This window comes from Eschscholzia californica, unplaced genomic scaffold, assembly GCF_041429995.1.
Source record: "Eschscholzia californica isolate CP2 unplaced genomic scaffold, dmEscCali1.0.p SCAF_2, whole genome shotgun sequence".
Classification (NCBI taxonomy): domain Eukaryota; kingdom Viridiplantae; phylum Streptophyta; class Magnoliopsida; order Ranunculales; family Papaveraceae; genus Eschscholzia; species Eschscholzia californica.
The window spans coordinates 55,182,402-55,203,612 of NW_028238309.1; the positions used below are offsets into that span (position 1 = coordinate 55,182,402).

The 21,211-nt window shown below is 35.9% G+C and overlaps 2 protein-coding genes across 3 annotated transcripts; both read right to left on the bottom strand.

The window, feature by feature from the left end:
- Positions 1–5,272: 5,272 nt before the first annotated feature.
- LOC147559173 (Pentatricopeptide repeat (PPR) superfamily protein) lies at positions 5,273–8,307 on the bottom strand. Of its 2 annotated transcripts, none has more exons than XM_086661000.1 (2): positions 7,461–8,307; positions 5,273–7,190 (listed from the first exon to the last, which is right to left on the bottom strand). In XM_086661000.1, exons 1-2 carry the CDS (start codon positions 8,060–8,062, stop codon positions 5,594–5,596), a joined length of 2,199 nt encoding a protein of 732 aa, XP_086517126.1. In that variant the 5' UTR covers positions 8,063–8,307; the 3' UTR covers positions 5,273–5,593. The 2 variants fall into 2 exon arrangements, with proteins under 2 accessions (XP_086517126.1, XP_086517127.1); XM_086661001.1 differs by having other exon boundaries at positions 5,500–7,190; positions 7,456–8,084.
- Positions 8,308–9,893: 1,586 nt separating this feature from the next.
- Positions 9,894–19,038, bottom strand: EDR1 (Protein kinase superfamily protein). Its single transcript, XM_086660999.1, has 13 exons — positions 18,098–19,038; positions 16,120–16,542; positions 15,696–15,799; positions 14,351–15,534; positions 14,018–14,058; positions 12,998–13,066; positions 12,813–12,913; positions 12,184–12,262; positions 11,960–12,058; positions 11,150–11,218; positions 10,961–11,010; positions 10,418–10,594; positions 9,894–10,292 (listed from the first exon to the last, which is right to left on the bottom strand). The coding sequence occupies exons 1-13, from the start codon at positions 18,512–18,514 to the stop codon at positions 10,157–10,159; spliced, it is 2,949 nt and encodes a 982-aa protein (XP_086517125.1). The 5' UTR covers positions 18,515–19,038; the 3' UTR covers positions 9,894–10,156.
- Between the last annotated feature and the right edge of the window lie 2,173 nt (positions 19,039–21,211).

Below are 21,211 nucleotides of genomic sequence, written 5' to 3' on the forward strand. Positions count from 1 at the left end.
AACTTCGCAACAATAAAATGAAAAGACCCTAATGGTCACAAAATGAAAAAATCCTAAAGATCACAGATGAGAGGACCATCAAGGTCTTAAACTTTATTATATTGTTTTTGTGAATATGTCAGGAATCAAATATTTACATTCTTATTCCTATACAAACCAAACACCTAATTAGGAATATGTCAGGAATCAAATTCCCATTCCTGGTCAGACCAAACATCAAACTACAGTAATCTGATTCTCAGGAATCACGTTACGGGAATGTGATTTCCAGGAATCACATTCTATTTTCGCGCGCCAAACATTACCTAATGGTCACAAAATGGAAAAATCCTAAAGATCACAAATGAGAGGATCATCAAGGTCTTAAACTTTATTATACTTTTTATTATACTTAAATATATGTAAGAGCGATGAACCACATAGGTCATAGAGGTTGTTCACTTATGTTATCGTCTTGATTTAAATAAATTGTTGTCATCTTGAGATGTTGTCCAATTGTCTTTTTGGTGTTCGTTCTTTTTTTCATCATTGTTTTGTAATGTTAAAGTCACTATTAATATTCTCTTTCTCAATAATCTCCTATTTGAGATTTACTCCCAAATCTGATTTAGACTCCTCTTTTGATTTGATAATCCATAATGGCTAGTTTGAACAAAAGAAGTTAATACCATAATGAAACAACTTCATCATCCCTCTACTCCATATTTTTTCACTCCAAATTGCTGATTAAAGAAATAAAAACTAACACAGTTGACATCTCCTTGGAAAAGGAAATCCGGCAAAGAAAATCCTCCCTTTACCGGAGAAACTTAGATCTCCGAAGAGAAGAACAATTTGAACAAATTTATTATCTATATCTTTAATCCAAGTTCAACAACCATAGATTCCACTCTGTAGGAATCGAACCTATGACCTTCAAATCTTTTTAAAATTTATGTCAATACTTTCGACCACTTGGGCAATCAAGTGTTGACCTAAAATCTTAATTACCAAAAGTTGCATTTTTCAATCTACGACATTCTAGTTTTATACTATGGGATACTTATTGGCTCCCATAAAAGTTTATTTTTTAATTGTTTTACCACTAAGTAGAAATATTACACTTCACTCAAATCTGTGTTAAATATCTTAAATATTTTACATTATCTTAAACAGTAAAAATTGAGATCCGGTTGCAGCGGCACACGATTAACTGAAAATGTTTAACGAATTTTGACAGATTTTAGACATTAAGATTTTAAAAATGGCGTGCCCTAATCAGCCCGATAATCTCAAGAGGCATAAATTACAATGCATGTCTGGGATGACCCTGTTTGGGACTACGCACGCGGTCACCCGAGCTGATACCTACTAGTAAATAGAGATGAGATAGCAATGAAAGAGTAACTTGGTAAAAAATGTGGCGACTTTACGACAAAGAATGGGAGAGAAAAAGAATAAACTATTTCATTGAAGTTCTATAGTCCGTTTCAAGTGTATTGTTCGTAAACGTACTAAGATAGGCATTAGGAATCCATGATTGGACATCAAAAAAGTGAGTTTTATGAGTGGTTTATGTCCACCCTCTATTTTATGGGAGGGCCCTTCGCCGGAACCCTTGCTTGAATGTGCAGTGATAAAAACCGAAAAGAAAGGGCAACCACAGCTGCAGATCCTACTCTGGAGACAGAAAACCCCACATTTATAGCAGGTCGGATTCCAGAATTGAATAGATCGACGGATAAGAATATTTGTCCATCTGTAATGGAAATTACATTGGTAGGAATATAAGCCGAGGAAATAAGTCTTTTGAATATTCCTTGAGTTCAAGGAGACATTATCAATCATGTAAAAGTCTAAAATCGAACAAAGATAGAAAAGCCGGCTACCGGAATCGAACCGATGACCATCACATTACAAATGCGAGGCTCTAACCTCTGAACTAAGCGGGTTTGGCTTCTTCCTATACCTATGAATTCCATTGGACCCATAAATGAAACATTGGAAGAATCTTTTGGGTCTTCCAACATTATAGGTTGATTGTTTCGCTCCTATATCTTCCAAAAGGGAAAAAGGTCTCTGAGTCGGTGGATCCTTCTTGTTCATGTTTAGTCCCCTTCGTTTCAGAAATTTTTTCTATTTCTACATCTGTTTCTTCCTCACTTCCCCCCTTTCTTCCGTTTCTGAGGTTTCTTTCCTTCTTTCTCGAGAAGAGATGGGAAACATGCTCAATATCATTTGATTGAATAGTTGATTCAGCTCCTTTTTGTTTGGAGAAACCCTCCACTTCAATTGGTCTTTTTTCACGAAAAGCAGACATGAGATAACAAATCCAGTGTTTCACTAAGATTTCGAATAACTGCCCCGAATTCAAGTTGAGAAGCGACCTAATACATATGAATAGCATATGTAACGAAAATTTGTCTGAGTTTTTGAGAACCATTTGGACCGAGTAGTGATTCAAATGGTTCTCAAAAGGCCAAACGTATCCGATTAGAATTCACTGATACCTCCTTCTCGGTTCCTTCTTCCATAGCCCGAGCTCGGAGAAGGAAGAGATAAGAGGGCCCTATGGAGAATGTGGTCAGAAATCCATAATAGAGTCCGACCACAACGACCGAATTGGTTAAAATTTTAATTATAAAAAAGATGAAGAATAAAACGGAATCCTTCTTTCGTTATCATCTCTCCCCTCTCCCTCTCTCCTATCTCTTTAAAATTGTCTATATTCCTACGATTTTATAATGCAATAAACTTAAGATATTTGAAAGCAAACAACATTGTATTTTCAAGCTAAATTGAAATTTCTCGGGTTTGGTCGGATTTCTTTGATCAAGTTAATTACAAATAGTTGGGTTTTTTTAGAAGGGTGTGGTTTAAGGATATTTTTGTGTTTCCCATGTTTAGAAACACTGTACCTAGGACTTTTTTTCCCAAAAACATCGACCTAAACTTTTCATAGAAATTAAAAATACGACCAATTCTACTTATAATATAACTAGGTACAAAAGAAAAAAAAAAGATGGAGTTGAGTAGAGGAAAGAGAAAGTGAAAATGAAAATGATGATGAGAGAGAATATGTAGTTGAGTGAGAAAGGAGAGAGGATCAACAAAGGAAAAAGAATTGAAAAAAAATATATATAATTTTTTTTTTGTTGAAGTGGAGATATGGATGGAGTAGCTAGAAAGATCAAAGACGACGTTGTGATTAATGATAAGATAAAAAATGTTACTTGAAAAATAACACTAATGGAGCTTAAACAGAATCATAAAAAGGAAAAATCATTTGGATATTTCTCATAAATTAAGACCGCAGTCGAATTCTCAAAAAAAAAAAAGTAATTAAGGGACCAGGCATGAAACCGATTACAAATTAGGGGGTTTGAAATAACCCTAATTAGTAATGAGGGTGTAAGCCTAATCTCCCCAAAAATATCCAAAAGAAAAGGATATTTTGGTAATTTGAGATGAAGATATTTATGAGGAAGAAAAGGCAAAGGGCATGATAGACCTTTATTTCTTCATGAATAAAGACAAAAGATAAGGCCTTCTTCTTCACTCTGAGTTTCTGACACTATTGGCGTGGGTTTTTCATTTACCATCATGTATTTGCCTTACACGTGTAAGTTTCTGAACTGTTTGAGGCTTTCAACTACGAATATTGGTCCCGTAGCGTAACGGCTAGATTATTAGGGTTACGGTTCTGGTATTGATATTCCCGGACACAGAACCAAACTATCTGGTTCCAGTTTAAAGCTAGTATTTTTTCTTGAAAAGCCCGACTACGATCTACAATATTCGTACAAGGCATTGACACTTCATGAAGATGATAAACACGATAACTGTCTAAATTCAACTATTAATGAAAGAGGTCTAAAACTCAAAATGTTTCGTTCGTTATTTCAACGTAGGGCTATCTAGTTTACACTTAACCGATCCAAGAGTCACATAGTGGATAGGAGGGGTAGATTAAACGGTCAATGATCTGGGGTGATTAAGATTTGGGCGTATAACCAACAATTAAGTGTACCTCCTGGGGAATAAACACAAAAATATTTGTTCACTGCATATATATACACCAAACGAATTCCGTCAACAAATATGTACTAACAACACTTTTACAACATTCGTCGCAAAAATATTAAAGTTGTAAGCAGTCATTTAGTTCATTTGAAGTTCATATTACATACTCAAAGTTCGATAGGTTTTCAGAAACCAGATGTACCACCCAACATTTGAAAAGTAACGTTGTTTTATCCTGGGAGACAAACAGTAGATCTGTTGATACAGGTAACAGGGTGCTAATTTCCTCAAAGTTCTAATCTCTCTCTCATCTTTTCTTCTTTTAAGTTTTTTTTAGTTTATTAATTGTTGTTGATGTTTCATAATGCAAGAATTCTAAAATTATCCACTATAGCTTTCATTTTGCGTGATTATGCAGGAAATACAATTGTCGAGAATCAGTTTTGTTTTTCATTAGAATTTCGAGAGAAATAGACTTATCCTTCATCAAAATAGTAGATATACCAGAAAATTGAACGACATGGCCAAATCGGCATCTCTCCCGTACTATTAGAGGGTGACTCAATCAATGTTATCAAGTTCATAAATAAATAAAAATTTATAAATTAAATATTACAACCTATTAACAGGACATTTTATTGCTTCAAAAAGAAAAAGAGACCCATAATATTAAAACTTTGTCTTTCTTAAATTTGAAGTTATAAAATTCTAATATTTAGTTATATAAATGATTATGGTCACTTGGATGATGGATTCCTCACTTTATTACATTCATCAAATCCCTAACTTTAATGGGATTATTTGTTGTCGTCAGAATCATTTCTTTTTCTTTTCTTGACTTGCTTTACTTAAATTTATAAAATCATTGATTCTATAACTTAACCTAATGTCAACAGTTGGTAGCCCAAGTGGTTCCAAGGTGTTAACATAAATTCCAGAAATCCCTGGAGGTCTCAGGTTCGAATCCCAGAGAAGGTGGAATCTTTGGTTATTTGATTTGAGATTATTAGGGTGTAAATAATGTAGTTGGGCTTTAGGCCATTGTCATGTTGGGCTATAGGCCCGGTTCTTGTTTCAGTTTGAGTTGGCAGTTATTGAGCATATCACATCTTTGATGTATCAATGCCAAATGTAACGACATACGTTGATCGTAGTCGACTTCCAAAAAAAAATAAAATAAGTTAACCTAATGTGTTTAATGATTAGTTTATCAAATGAAAAACATAACAAGTATTTTACATAGGGGATAAGCGGCTATCACAATCGATTCTCAAATATCTTAGTTTTGATTTGTTTAAACAATATAACATTGAGACTATTCTCCTGACATATTCTGGCCGAATTCGCCCAGAGTATGTGTCTGGTCATGATCTAGAGACAAAGTACCTCTCAAATCATGAATGAACACATATACCAGTCAGGCCGCGATGTGCCCCTACATCATCACATTTCCTAAACAACTATGACACAGGTGGTCATCAAGCTTTTCCTCTCAGATGATGAACTTTCAAGTAGTTGTTGTCATAAACTGATATATCAAGTCACTAATAATTTTTTGTCGTTCGAATCTTACTATTTCATAAATAAAAAGTCACCAATAATCTTTACAAGAGCAGGTACCATCTTTATAATGGTGAAATCTAGTCCTATCTCTCACAACTATCTCAATTTCAAACACCTTAGAAACCAACTTAATAAAATTATGGCAATCCTCACAAACCCTAAGATTCTTCACAATTCTAATAAATGACCCTTTCCTTGTATTTAAGAGACCATAACATAAAGCCAATTTCTCACTATGCCAAAGAACTACTTCTTTCTTTTCTTCTTCTTCTAAATCAACCAACACACTTCCTGTTGAATTTGGAGCATAACCCACTAATTTTAACTTGCTTACAACCTCATCTAACTTCTCATAAATTTCATTAACTTGTTTATGAGTCCTATCAAACATAAGAAATTCATGAATCTCACCATTCAACTCTATCCTACTATATCCTTTTTCTTTGGAAATCCCTTGATTTTTCATGAACTTTCTTACCTCTCCAACATCTTCCCATCTCCTTGCCTTCGCATAAATATTTGATAATAGAACATGGGCCCCATCGTGATCCCGGTCCAACTCGAAAAGCCTTTTGGCAGCAAACTCGCCCAATTCGATCTCATTGTGTACTCTACAAGCTGATAACAAAGCTCCCCATACAATAACATTAGGAGGAAATGGCATTGACTCGATAAGTTCGACGGCTTCTCTGAGGAGATTGGCACGACCGAAGAGATCAACCATGCAACCATAATGCTCTTGTTTGGGTGCAATCTTGTATTCATTCATCATCGAGGCAAATGTTTTACGACCCATATCAACTAATCCTGCATGACTACATGCATATAAAACACCTACAAATGTGATGGCGTTTGGTTCTATTTTTTCAAGTTTCATCTGATTAAAAAACCCTAATGCATTTTCAACATCTCCATGCATCGCAAATCCATTGATCATGCTTGTCCAAGAGATCACATTTCTTCTAGTCATTCTAGCAAAGACAGTTCTAGCTTCATCTAAGCTTCCACATTTTGCATACATGTCGATAAGAGCATTGTTTACAGACATAACATCGGCAAACCCATGGTTTTTAATGAAGATATGAACCCATTTGGCTTGATCTAATGCACCGAGTTGGGAACAAGCCGAGATAACACTCAACATTGTGACTTGATCAGGTTTTAGACCAGAGACTTGCATTTCTTTGAACAACTTAAGAGCTTCCTGAGGCCAATCACTCTCTGCATAACCGGAAATCATAGCACTCCAACAAACCAAGTCTTTTTCAACAATTTGATTGAAAATTGATCTAGCAGCTTCAATCTTCCCAAGCTTCGAATATCCAGTGATCATGGTGGTTGAGGCAATTAAGTTCTTCGGTCTCATCTTATCGTACAAATGCTGAGCCAAATCCAATGACCCGCAGTTTAAATACATAGTGAGAAGAGTACTGAGCAAATGAGAGTCCATTGAAATATTATTTTCAATAATGTAGTCATGGATCGCTTTGCCAGGGCCTAATTTTCCAACTCGACTGCAGGCTGAAACAATTGTAGCTAAAACAACTCGATCAGGTTCCACGTCCGATCTCCTCATCTCCTCAAACATTGACAGGGCTTCATCGTAAAGTTCACTTTGGTAATAACTGTTCATACAAGTAAAAAAAACCATTAGTTCGTAGTTTTCTGGCCCAGGGTAGGCATCTGGTTTGGGCACGGTAACATTGTTGTAGATGTTATTAAACTTTCATTCATTCAAATTGAATTGAAATTGAAAACATAAGACCAGTGCCAATTTTTCGAACAGTCACAAAACAGTATCAAAATTGACTCCAATTAAGCCCTTCTGAATATACAAAACACAGGAAAATGTCCAAGAGCATTAACTATGAATTGATTTAAAGCTAATACCTTACCCATCGATCATAACGCTCCAAGTTACCAAATCTCTGTGAAGCATTTTATCAAACAGTTGTCGTGATTCAAAAATACGTCCACAAGCAGAATAAACTCTAACTAAACCCGTTTGAATAAATGGGTCAAAATCAAAACCCAATTTTGATGAAAGTCCATGAATCTCCATTCCTTCTTTCAATGCAGAAACCCTAGCAGAAGCTTTTAGAAGAGAAGGAAAGCTAAATCTGTCAACTACAATTCCAATTCTTCTCATCTTTTGATAAACAAAAAATGTTTTTTCTGGTTCTAGACTTCTTGAAAACTCCTTTAAAGCTCGATTACAGATATGGGTATCAGGTTCTGGTATTTGATTGAAAACAGAGAGAGCATAATCGAGGCTGGAAGAGAGAGAAAAAGAGGAGATGAGGAGTTTGAGGAGGAGAGAGGTGGAGTTGTCAAGACCAGTTCGGAGGATTTGAGTGTGGATTTGTTTGAGTTGGCGAAGATTTTTTGCGGAGGTGAAGGCGGAGAAGAGGTGGTTCTGGTGGCGGTGGTGGTAAATCGTGGGTGGTGGGTTTTGGCGGGAAGGGAGTGTTAGAAGGGTTTGGTTCAAAGACGCCATTGGATCACTCTACCCGGGAAACAAAATGTTCGTTTAAAAGAGGGCGTTCGTTAGAAGGGACAAGGGGTGGGAAACAGACCGGATGGTAGTCCGCGGTCACTTACTCTTCCGGTCCGGGCGGACTCAATTTGTCCGTTCAGATATCGGGAGAAATCGGGCGGCACTTGACAAAGTTTAGTTGTCCGTTGCCTGTCTGTACCCGCCTAAATTGCCAGACAATTCAGTTACTAGACCCGTTAGACTCGGGCATAATGTTTATTTTAGTTTTGTTTGAGTGCTAATAAAAGATACACATTAAGATTCCACCCCAGCAAAGTCCATGAACGTAGCCCAACCAAGAGTGGTCTATCCCTCAACTCTTTTATAAGAAACCCCATAGTCCAAAGTTGTAAGCTCTTTGAAATGAAAGAGATACATAGCTTTATAAATAAGAAACGTGGTCTTTATATGCAAATACGTGTAAGTGTGTAGTGTAATGCTAATTATATTGATTAATTATAACTATTCATATAGGATTAAAATGTCTAAGTAAGGCGAAAATATCAATTGGGCGGTATTATCGGTCGGACTCGGACAGAAGGGCGGTTAGAGCCTTTTTTCCGTGCCCACCCGATTAAATTTGGCGGTCCAGATGGATAGTGTCTGTCTCAGACACAGAGCGCCCATGGACACATCGGGCTCGGCCCGTTCGTGGGTGAACCCGGGCTAGCGGGCCTTATTTTCCCTAGAATGGACACCCTTCCTCTTCCACCAATGTGAATTCCACCAATGTGAAATTGCTTTACATATTTTGCATTACAAAAATTCTAAATAGTTGCTCTAAATTAGCATCACATGCACCAAACTTTAGCTACTCAAAACAAAATCAAGGAGAATTCTTAAAATCTTTGAAATTTTGGACGATTTTTGTTAATGAATGTCGATAAGCCCTAATCATTTAAAATTATCCAATTTTCATCCCTTTATACACCCTAATATTCGATATAGGGGTTTTGACTGATAAGATCGTGGAAGAAACTGATGTAGCAAAAATAAAGGAAAAAAATGGTAAAAACTGCCAAAATCCTAGTTGTCAATTTTTGAATCACCCGAAATCCAGACTATATATATAAAATAGTATTCCGCTCAAGACCTATCGCTTATGCTAGGGGTTGACCACTTTTATGGTCAAGTTCTATCATTTAGGGCCTTCAATACGGTCTTTTTATACTATTTTGTTTGACTCTTTTCGTTACTTTTTTGTTTTTCTAAGATCGTACAATTTCATTTCTTTAAAGTTTATTTAGAATACTATACATAAAAGGTTCTAAATCTTTAATGAACTTTCTGATATGCTCGTCATTGACAAACTTGCCAAAAAAAGATTCAGATTATCTTTTTAGTTCAGAGAAAAATCAATTTATTCAAACTGAATAGACCAACTAGTCCAATTCATTTTAGGAAACAAGAAATTAGTCGAATACTCAGTTTTACATTTGTTTTTAAGTTAAAAAGATAAGTTATACTTTATTTTTTCAACAAAAAAAAAAGTTATCCTTAATTTAGTTAAAAACCCAAAATAAGTATTTTGTTCTGTTAAAACCCCCAAATACTTGTATTTTGCTTAGTTAAAAACGACCTATTGTAAGTTGTTGCAGGCCTTTTGCAAGTTTGTAAAAACCTCCTGCAGGCTATTGCAAATTCCAGAAAAATCTAGAGAACTGAAAACTAGAAAAACGATTGAGTGATACTTCTTCACCAAAACAAAAATTTATACGAAGTTTAAACCAAAATTCCTGAAATAAAAAATCTCTTCTCCATGCAACTCAGCCTTCCCCGTTATACAATGCTATAACAAATACACCTTCACATTATATAACCTTCATTCACTTTCCCAGAATTTCAATCGAAAAATTTGCACTCAAAACACAACCTTGCACTTTTTAGTAAAACCACAGGTTCATGATAACTTAACTTTTCTATATATTATCCCCACAATTTCGTTTTTCAGGGACTAGTTCTGGTTTGGTATAAACTCCTATACAAAATCATCATTTTTGTTCTTTGTCAAAACGCATTCAACGCCTTAATTGCGAAATTTATTTTTATTACTTCTCAAGGTGTTGAATGCACCGGTATCTCTTGGTGCAGATGTAGGTTTTGCTGATCTTGACTTGAAGGGATTACAAGCTGCTGTAGGGGCTCCAGAGCAACTGCGAGCTGAGCAAAGGATGGGCGTAAATTCTGATCACTGCAAAATAATAGACCCAACAGTATTACTTGGAGTTACTGACGTATAAGATTTGTGAAGTCGTGACAACTTTTTGTTCTTCATTTGGAGATAAAGAAAAGACAGATTAAAGATTATCGACTTACGTTTGCCAGCATTCCCAGATTATCCTTGCAACCAAAGGATCAAGTTCTTTTGGTATTTCGAGCCTACGATTCTGAAAACCTACAGCACCCACCACCTGCATTGGATTCATTCCACTCCAAGGCATTCTTAGTGTTGCTAGCTCCCATAAAATGACCCCAAAGCTATAAACGTCACACCTGCAAGTAATATCAGATTACTATTTTAAGCTCTCAGAGTTGTCATAATTCCAAGTTGTCAATGTACTCAAAAAGAAGTTTGGTTAATTTTTCCTTATTGCCGGAATCTGACTTAAATGGACCGCAAACCAGTCTGAGGCGGCCACTTTAACGAGTCAGCCGCACGAGTCAGGAATTCAAAATGAAAAAGAAAGCGAAGAGTCTAAATCTAGCTTGAGCGACCTCAGATTTCACATCTGAGTTCAGAAAAGAACAACCACTACCGAAGTGTCCATACAGATAACAAGCTCATGAGAAAGTCACAAAAATATAGTAATTCCACTTCCACCAGCAACAACGATAAAGACTAAGAGTTCAGTGACTTACTTTTCATTAGATTGTTCGTTTCGCAGAACTTCTGGAGCCATCCACTCGGGCTGTAAAAAAATCCAAAAAAATAGTAAAGTCAGAACAAGATAGAACATAGATTTCAGACTAATGGTCACGACTTCAATGTAGCTTTAGATCTCTGTGAAAACATAAACCAAGAGCTTCAGCTAAATTTGTACTTCTTACCGTTCCAGCAGTAGATTTGGATGACAAAAAGGTATTATGCTTCAAGCGTGATAACCCAAAATCACAGACCTGCATAGTTTGAAATTAGAGTTAGTACATGCTGCAGTTGCGGAGTATGGGAGATCACTGGTTTGCAAAAGCTTCCATTAGGGTGATAAGCGAAATAACATCTCTAAACAGCCAACAGCAAATGTTTTAACTTGTTCTCTCAAGAGTCGAGAGTAAAGAATACAGAAGAATGGATGTTTTTTTAATGATATCGTGGGAGTTGCTGATGATATCACAAATTCATCAAACAATCATTAGAAAATTGCATTATTGAGTTTCTAACAGTTATTTATGCTGGATTCTATCATTGCCCTTATGTAATCTTTCTCTTTTTTGTTGGCCTTCGGGTTTTCTATCTCTTCCTTTCTTCAACTAAATCAAATTATTCCAAAAAAAAAACAGTTATTTATGCTCTAATATAAGTTTCCTCATGGATCTTTTTTTTTTGAGAAAAGTTACCTCGTGAATCTTAGACATGCCATATAAATTTAGGATAAGTAATCAGTCATTCAACCATGTCAGATGCAGAAACATAAAACAAAATAAAAAGGGAATAAAAATGTGTGCATAAGTGAAGAACTTAGAAGCAACAGCCAACATGTACAGGTATGGGTGTAAAAGATGACGTGTACACTAGCCTGTACTAACTTCTGCTTGTTTATTTCCAACAAATGTCGTACTTTACTAACAAGTTTCGTGAAATAATCTGAGAAGAAAAACTTATTTTGTCTAGGGCTAGTAGTGGAAATTCAAGTTTCACACCTTAACATTCCAATTGTTATCAACTAATAGATTAGGTGACTTCAGATCACGGTGAACAACAGTCGGCTTGCTAGTATGTAAGCAATTCATACCCTTTGCCTGCAGGAAAGAGGAGACATGTATGTCAGACAGAAGAGGTGGATATCCAAAGCAGAGCACCGAAAGAAACAGAAATCTACATAAGCACATAAGTATAAGAGGTAGGTACAGAGTTGATTCCTCACCACATCAAGAGCCATCTTTATCCTTTGCTTCTCATCAATTTGACAATTAGGACGATGGAGAAGCCTGTATAAGCTCCCTCTGAAAAAAAGTAGTGGTTATATTAATTATTAAAATCACAATTCGTGGAAAAGTCAAAAGCCCAAAAAGCAATTAAAGTCATCTGCAGATTTTTCAACCAGTGTTCTTGATTTAATTTGTTCTCATGGATGTTTTGCGTTGAATCTCGAAACAGTATGATAAGAAAATTATTGTTTATGATGTTATCCTAGCCAACAAAGTGCCTCAGCAATATAATAACAGCTCAAACTCTCACATGAACGACCTTTGTGTTCAAGGATTATCTCATATGGAAAATGTCTACCAATTTACTACAAAGACTACCATTTCAAAAATAAAGTCTGCGAAACTTTCAACCTTGTAAATCTGTTATCCTGATATCGCTTATCATGTGGTGAAGCAGCGGTTCCTTGTATCTTAACTTTCGAGGTTGAATTCCCAAAAATATGGATATTCTTAGTTTCACAGAAATACCAATTTCACGTTTTAACCTAATAGAAAGTAAAGAAAATAAAAGAAGAAGCGAACAATAGTCTACACTGCAAAAGAATGAGAACTAGGACCTGTATACCTTGGAAGAAACTCAGTGACGATAGACAGGTTGGGGGGACGAGTTACAGCACCCAAGAAACGAACAACATTTGGATGACGCAACCTACGCATTATTCGAACCTGACATTTAACAACAAACAAAATGATGCTTAAGCAACGAAACAACTGCAGAACAGAATTAGAAGTGGAATAATTTTCACTTACTTCACTTCGGAATTCATCCAAAGCATCACCTGAGAAATCCTGGTCTAGGAACTTTTTAACAGCTACCTCCTAGAATTTAAAGATCCACCAAACAACATCAGAACAGTTATTTACCAGTCAGAAGTTTTTCTTTCATTTTAAAATGAATTCAAATAAAGTTTGTTTTGTTGCTATTATCGGTAGAATAACTATTTCATTTCACCGTAACATTTTTTTGACATTGGACTCCAAGAGTCATAACATTACATGGCATTGATACATCATGAATATACTATGGAATACATCATGAATTGAATGACCACTATAACCGCCATCATTAAGACATCTTGGGCCCTAATGACATGGGATAAGACATCCTTAATTACATGGGATAAATATTGATGATAAACTGCTTCCGCCGAGATACAATCCCAGGACCTCATGGGCTTAACAGGGGTGTCTAGTCAGTGCGCCAAAGCGTGGTGGACATTTCAACATGACATTAATAGTTGATTTGACTAACCTTTATGTATACTCCAAAAAAAATGTCAATACCTGTCTCAACCCAAACTTTACTTGGGGCAACATATTGCAATCGTAAGAAATAAAATTGATTTACCTTATTTAATCAATCTTGAATCTTCTCATGGGGTTAACGAAATGCTTCCGAACTTTTAGAGTATATTGTAATTTGTATATAAATAAATGACGTGTAATTTTCTACAATCACATATTCACATCTACATTCTTTTACGGTTGTTTAACCAGATGGGACTAAATTCTTTTTTGGTAGACCAGGATTATGACATGCTTTTATACGTCCTTTAGTTTTACCAAATTTCTAACAGATTCCACAATATTTCCGTCCTTCACACAAAATTTCCATGATTTTTTAGTTACTTGCACACTTACTGCAAATTTTCCATGATTACAGTTCCCAAGTGTACGGAAATTTATATCCAAACCAAAAATTGATACCTTGCTAGGGCCTAGGAAGTAATTCAATCGCCAGATAATAACTTTAAAAAGATCAGAGCTTACCCTGCCATTCCAATCGGCATGATATACCTCTCCATATGAGCCTATTCACAGAAACCGGAAGAAGTTAATCATCTAAGACTTGATACAAATATTGTGTCAAGAAATAACTCCTTTAAAAACTATAATATAGTAACTACCGTTCTTATCCTAAGAACAAAAAAAAAAAAGACAAAGCCTTATCCATAGTTGTAGCTGAAGGCTTATACCCCGTTAATGAGCAGCAAATCGAAGTTGAGGGTAAAAGTAAGAAAAGGTTCTTCCAGGTTGCAGAAAAAAAATCTTGAACAAGCGAGCAGTTTTTGACAAACAAGAAAAACATTCTATCTGTATTACCTAGTCCAATCCTCTCCGCAATATCAAGGTCTTCCCATGGGATTTCCCATTCAGCCACATCTTCTAGCATTGGATCTAGCGTATTTAGACCAGCATCAAATGGTGATGTTGAATCCTCCAGATGCCCTTTAGCGTTCATAAATCTGTCGAGAGTGCTCTTCCTTCGGTCATTCCTGCCCATAATATTCTTTCCGCGTTCCTTTTCATCACCTTCAATGTTGTTCTGGAAAACCTTTCCATCTCTACGACAATTTTCTTTAGGATTCACGTTATGAGACTGAGCCAATATGTGAGGACCATCTATCTTATTACTATCTTTGTCAGAAGGCAACCTACTGTCTTTCATCAATGGAAATACTGATTGTCCATCACCGAAGGAATGCTCTTTTCCATCACTTGTGCTGGCAGGATAAGAAGTATCATAGGCATCAACGGCATTCCCATTGGGAACTCGAGGATATACTTTTCTTGAAGTGGCAGTGCTTGGTGAAGCTAAAGATGATGGATTATAGTCTTTAGCTTCTCTGTTTCTAAGGATATGTCCCTCCGCAAACTCATACTGCTTGGTCTGAGGGACCTCATTCAGAGTAGGTCGATTTTTCCACATCAACGGCAAAGGAGATCTTCCAGGAACTAAAGCATCATTATCTTTGTGCTTTTGAAAATCATTAACATTTTTCTCTGTTGACCTGCTTTGCATGTAAGTGTTGGTAGATTTCCTCATATGAAGCGGGTTCAAATCTGCAAAGAGGCTGTTAGAGTCCTCAACCGTAGTCACGGGAGATTGACTCACATTAAGGTAATCCTTCACACTTCCACCAGGACCCCAATTTGTTCCCTTATACTGAGAAGAAGTTCCAACTGCTGAAGATGAAATTGAACTGTCACCAACGCTAATAGGCGGCAATGCATTACTAGAACTAGAGGAAGAGGGCCCTAAATCTATCCTTCCAGTACCAGACATTCTAGCATACGGACTGTTGTCAACAACAAAGTTCCCATTACCATCTTTATATTTGGCATTTATATTTTCACGTCGCGAGAGATCAAACTCCGAATCATTCACTGAGCTGAGGGATTTATTTAATCGTGGATTATAAGCATTGAAGGAAGCATCATTTATGCTGAGAATGTCAGCCGGTATAAGCGTCCCAGGTTCTGCCATGAGATCAACCAAGAATTCCCTAAAGTAGAAAGAGTAAATTAATTCCACAAAATAAAGACGAGTAACTCCTTAGATGGAGTATGCACTCAGAAAAATATAACTTCATGGACTATAGAGTTGGAAACAATAAAATATTGGAAATCAGTCATCCGCTGCAAGAACAAGTGTGTCATGTCTTACCCTTCATTGCCCAACTTTATTATGTTCACCGCAGCATCGTCAATACCAGTATAATGGCTTCCTTTAACTAGTCTACAAGGTACTCCAACTGCATCAGCTAATACCTGTATTAAGGGTGAACACAAGAAGATCAAGTACTAGCGAGTATCAGAAGGGAGAATATAGAAAAAAGCATGGATCACATAATCTCTGGTTCTTTGGCGCTCGGACCACATCAACACAAAGAACCATAAGATCTGCGTGTTAACGCAATTTAAATAAAATATATGGTCCATTTTAGGATATACCTAATCTGGTAGTTTATAAGTAACCAATTTGACTTAATATTAAGTACTTGTCCTGATGACTAAATCATCTTGCAAATATAGTTCTGAATGGATGTTACATGGACCATATTCGTAGATGACGAGATAAATTTACTCACTTTGAAAAGAAGAGCACGATGACGAGATAGACCGATATTGAGGGACCCAATAGGAAATATGTTTGTATGAAGATCTGAACGTAACTCAGTAGTTTTATCTCTCCACCTAGCCAGTATGATAGTAGCATCCGCTACAGACCCACCCATGTGCTCTGTAACAACGTCAGCAAGCCTTTGCACCAGAAGAGCAACATCAGTAGTGGGGCAACCTAATGCTATACAGTGTGCAACTTGATCCAACTCCTGAAGGGCGCGATCAATTGCTCGATTAACAACAACAACTTCAAAGCCGGGATCCTTAAGGTTGGTTTGCACATCTGTGAGTGAAGGCATTTTCCCTTGGCTTGCAGAACCCACAGCGAGATCATATATGTCATAGAAACCATTGACCACTTTGTCCTCATAATCGAGAACATTATAATCCTGGCAAGGCAATCAGCCCAACAGAAGCAAACCCATCATGAAAGAATGAAGGCAGAAATTGATAGAGCATATTCTTTGCTAGCAAGACTAAACAGCAATGCAGTCAAAAGGCATAGATTTACCCTCTTGGGGAAACCAACAGATGCTTAAATGCTATGGGCTAGGCGCGTGGAGTTTGCATCTTATGTCTATAAAGTAGAATAAAACAAAACTGATTTAGGAATTGTCAACAAAAATACTAGAGGTAAAGAAAATGAAGTTTTTGTTTACCAGGGTTCTACACATGCTTAGAGAAAAGCCTTCTGAGAACTAAATGTGTTTGTTTAAGAGAAAATTTGGATTTTCAGCAAAAGGAGACCAAAGACACGATAAATAGAAGAAATATCATGTTTCTATTGTTTGTATAGAAGTGAGACAACAATGGAAACAGGGGTGTCTGGTTATTCATTTTTTTGTTTTAAACATAAGTGTCAGGTTAATGTTATTCATGAATACATTACCAGCCTGAGAGAGATTGTTTCCAGAAAGACCAGGAGAAACAAAAAATAAAAACGAAAAAAGCTATATAAAAATGGGAAGGAAAAAAATCAGAGGGAAGTTAAAATAACAGAAAATCGATATCTGGAAAGCTTAAAGCGGCCAAGTAGGAAAAGACTATATTTGAAAACCCTTATGAAACTGATATGGACAAATTTTTATGTCATACAACTCCATAATAGTACTAAGTATCACTGCAGTAGAGATTAGTAAATGCAAACTTTCTAGTTGCTACATTTGTATTTCCGGTATGTATTACCAAATGATTTATTTATCTCTCTGACTGTATTTCATGACAGGAACGTCGTCATTTAGCACCACTTGGAAACATTTTCATCAATATCATTTTTTATCAAAAAAAAAGTTGATGCTACTCTAGATGACCTTAATCCTTCATAACACTCTCGCATCGCTTATAAAATTCTCCGTCAACTCACAACCATAGGCAAAATAACAAAAACTTTTCTTATTACCAACTCTATCGTACCTAATCTTCCAACTGAAACTAAGTATGAAACCAAGTTAATCCGCTACAAATACCCAAAAGCACTAACAAGTGCTCCAGTTTCTAAAATTTCTATTTCCCCATGAACACCATAAAAATGACCTGTCTCAGTATTAAAATTAAATTCTTTTTCATTTCACTCAAAATATCAGTCTAATTAGTTCTTTTCTTTTTCTTATATCAGTATAACTAGACTCATTAATGAGCCTAGACTCCAATTTTCTGTCAATCAGTCATTTCAGTAAGCAAAATTTATCAACTTGGATGAACTAATTCTGGATAAATGAGCATTTTCGTTATTGGGATGAAAACATTTAGCCCAATCAAGGTCGAATTTAGAGTAAATTTCATAAATTATAAACTTGATTTGAAGCGGAATAGCAAAGTAAATTGTTAAATTGCCCCTTAAAACCTAATAAGACCTCATAGTCTATATCAAAATCATGAACAGTTGAAACTAACAGAAAGTGGAGAAGAATAATTCATTCAAGAACCTAAATTCAGTAAACTCACCCAATACCGTCGCGACAAAGATTCAGCAGCAGAATCTTCCGCTATACGTGAATCATCCAGTTGACGTCCTAAACTCAATAAAGTCGCTTCACGGATCTGATCATTATCACGATCGTCTCGAGAGTTCGAGTTTGAAGCGCTAATAGCTAGGGCTAACTGAACTTGAAATTCTTCCTCGGATGAAAAGTAATCGGACCGAGCAGTGGTAACGGCAGCAGAATCAGAAGTTGAAGAGACAATTGCCGGAGTTGAAGATGAGGTTGCGGGACTGATCGGAGATGGAGCTGAAGTTGTACGGTGGTGGTGTTGATCTGACTCAATAGAAGGAGAAGATGATGATGAAGAAGAAGATATTTCGTTGGAGCGATTAGGATCGTGATTACTACCGAAGTGAAGTTTCTTGAAAATGTTTTTCATGGTTGGAAAAATATTCCCATCAATTTTCTCTCTCTACTTTCTTATTGGCTTCTTCTCTCCCTCTCTCTCTCTCTCTATATCTATCTTCTTCATTACTTCTTTTAGAAGTCAGTCTAGAGACTCGAGAAGAAGACTAGAAGAGGAGGGAAATTGATAGTTGGAGTACTATTCATGTTAGGTGGTGTTTGTTTTCTACTTCGACTACTCACTCAAATGAATGAAAAATTAGGTTTACAAAAAAAAAAAGAAACATTTAAATTGGAAAGAGTCAATTCAATCTTATAGGTGAGACCGTGAGACGAGGGTATTATGACCTATTTCTACCAGACACGAATAATTTCATCAAATGCGTAATCTCAATTTTTGAAGATGATGAATTTGGGAGGTATTATCTTGGTCATTTAAGAGGGTTTTGAAAATAAATTCGAAAGATATATTCTTACAAAAAAAAAAATATCTTCCTCTCTTATTAAATAGAACTCATATATAGTTTTGAAGAAAAACAAACAATACATCAGCGTGTTAGATATCTTTAAAATCTATTTTCAATTATAAATACACAATCTAAGCACATTATTGGAGCATGACAGAGAGAATTAACGATTGATCCCCGCGCAATGGTTTGGGAGGAAATGAAGGACGCAGTTTTGAAAGGCTTAGAAGATCTTAAGAACAACACCCTTTGCAAGGAAATTGAGGTAGAAATAGAGAAGATTGTCAAGGATGTGAAAGGCATATCCTACCATTGGAGTAGAGAGGATAAATGGGCTAAATTTCGTTCTTTCTTAGATCCTATTGTTGCTTGGGAAGCTCTGATAGCAAAATGGTGTTGTTTTCTAAGGCCAGCAAAAGCCTATTCTGTAAGCTCAAACCCAAGCTAAACTTAATTTTTTTACATTTCTTTCTTTTGTAGTAATTCAAGTTGTTCAAACGGATAACCTTTTTTTGTTGAAAGATTCAAAAGAATAACCTAAGCATAGTTTTGATGCTTAGGTTATTCTTTTGAATCTTTCAATGTTTTAATTCAGATATTGCTAATGCGATTTTTAGTACTAACTTGCAGGGCCACAAAGATGATGAAGCGAAATGGCCTTTAACTAAATCGGGCAACTACACCATCAGTTCAATGTATTATCATTTAAGAACTACAGGTAATCACAATAATACTGATAGGGTGGATTGGAATTTCATATGGCATATCAATACAACTCCGAGAATCAAATTATTCCTGTGGAAATGCTGTACTAATAGCTTTTACCCGTTCGAGGTAAAATCGGTAAACTTATAGGCCAAAATTATTCTTGTCCTTACTGTGCTGAAACGGAATCTCATTCTCATGCTTTACTACATTGTCCATTTGTTAGAACGATATGGTTTTACTATAATATCAGAACAGATGCAGTTACAGATGTCAAAAAATGGATACTATCGTGGAAAGACTTAGACGAAGAAATGTCAAGCTTATATGCTAAAATTATATGGTTCCTTTGGAAAACGAGATGTGAGAAATGCTTCTCAAACCAGACTCCTACTCCAATGAACATAATCGCACGAATCAAAGCCACACCCACAAAAACTATGAAAGCTATAACAACAACTATGAATAAGAAAAAACAAAGAGATAAAGCGAAATTAATGTAGATGCTTCTTTCACTATCTTTTCAGAATCTGCAGGTATAGGTTGTATTATTCATGACGATAAAGAGAAATTCATTATGGCACTCTCAAAGCTATGCAATGGGCTATAGATTTAAAATTTCAGCACATCCACATTGAAAGCGACAATATGAACGTGATCAACCACATCCTGAATAGCAAAAACCAGGTGCAATGGCAGTCAAGAGAGCACATAGATGAGACCTCAGATCTCAAAAGCTCGCTCGCCGGCATCAAATTCTCTTTCACACCAAGACAAATCAACAAACAGGCAAATGCTCTTGCCAAATGGAGTCGGAAGAACAATCGTAGACGTATTTGGACTGATGTTTTACAGTTACAGAGCATTTTTTAGCTCTTTGTGTTTCCTTCAACAAAAAAAACTAAGCATAGTTTCATTAACAAAAGAAAATTGCTTACCCAGAGTAAACAATCTTTTTTCAACAACTCTACCGTATTTAACATTGGTAATTTTGTAGGATCGGGCCCTCCTACTTGTTGATAATGTGCGACGTCAGTGAACCAAAATGACACGAGCACGTCCCGATAATATACGGATGAAACAAAATTTCAGCAACATCTCTTCTATAAATTGGATCGATCGTACTTGTAAATTTTGTCACAAGAAACAACCACTATCTAGACATACAATATAAACAGGACGATGTCCAAAAAAAATATAAAACGACGGAAGCTATTAAGGTGTCTTGCAAGTGCAGACATTTAATACATATAATAATACTAGGTGCTAAATACATACATGTTCGAGTTTGGTTTGTCTAAAATTACATAATTTGGAAAACTAAAATAATCAATAAGCAAATAACAAAAAAAACTACGTGACTTCTAAAACTTCGTTAGAAAAGATCACCTGTTGAAATTTTTCAAGACAAAACTTCACACAAAAATGGAAGATAATTATCTTAGAAATTGTATAAGTATTCATATATTGAGAGAGAATTGGCTGAAAAAATTGATTCTGATTTTCGATAATCATTAATGTTTGTTCTTTCAAAGATTGTAGTACAAATCAAATAAAAT

Excerpts from the sequence above, each read along its gene's own strand:
- LOC147559173 (XM_086661000.1), bottom strand. The coding sequence starts at position 8,062 with ATGGCGTCTTTGAACCAAACCCTTCTAACACTCCCTTCCCGCCAAAAC. Across the intron at positions 7,191-7,460 it reads TGGAGCGTTATGATCGATGG|TTATTACCAAAGTGAACTTT; the intron begins GTAAGGTATTAG and ends TTGTATGAACAG.
- EDR1 (XM_086660999.1), bottom strand. The coding sequence starts at position 18,514 with ATGAAAAACATTTTCAAGAAACTTCACTTCGGTAGTAATCACGATCCT. Across the intron at positions 13,067-14,017 it reads ATGCCGATTGGAATGGCAGG|GAGGTAGCTGTTAAAAAGTT; the intron begins GTAAGCTCTGAT and ends TTTAAATTCTAG. Across the intron at positions 10,595-10,960 it reads AACGAACAATCTAATGAAAA|GTGTGACGTTTATAGCTTTG; the intron begins GTAAGTCACTGA and ends TATTACTTGCAG.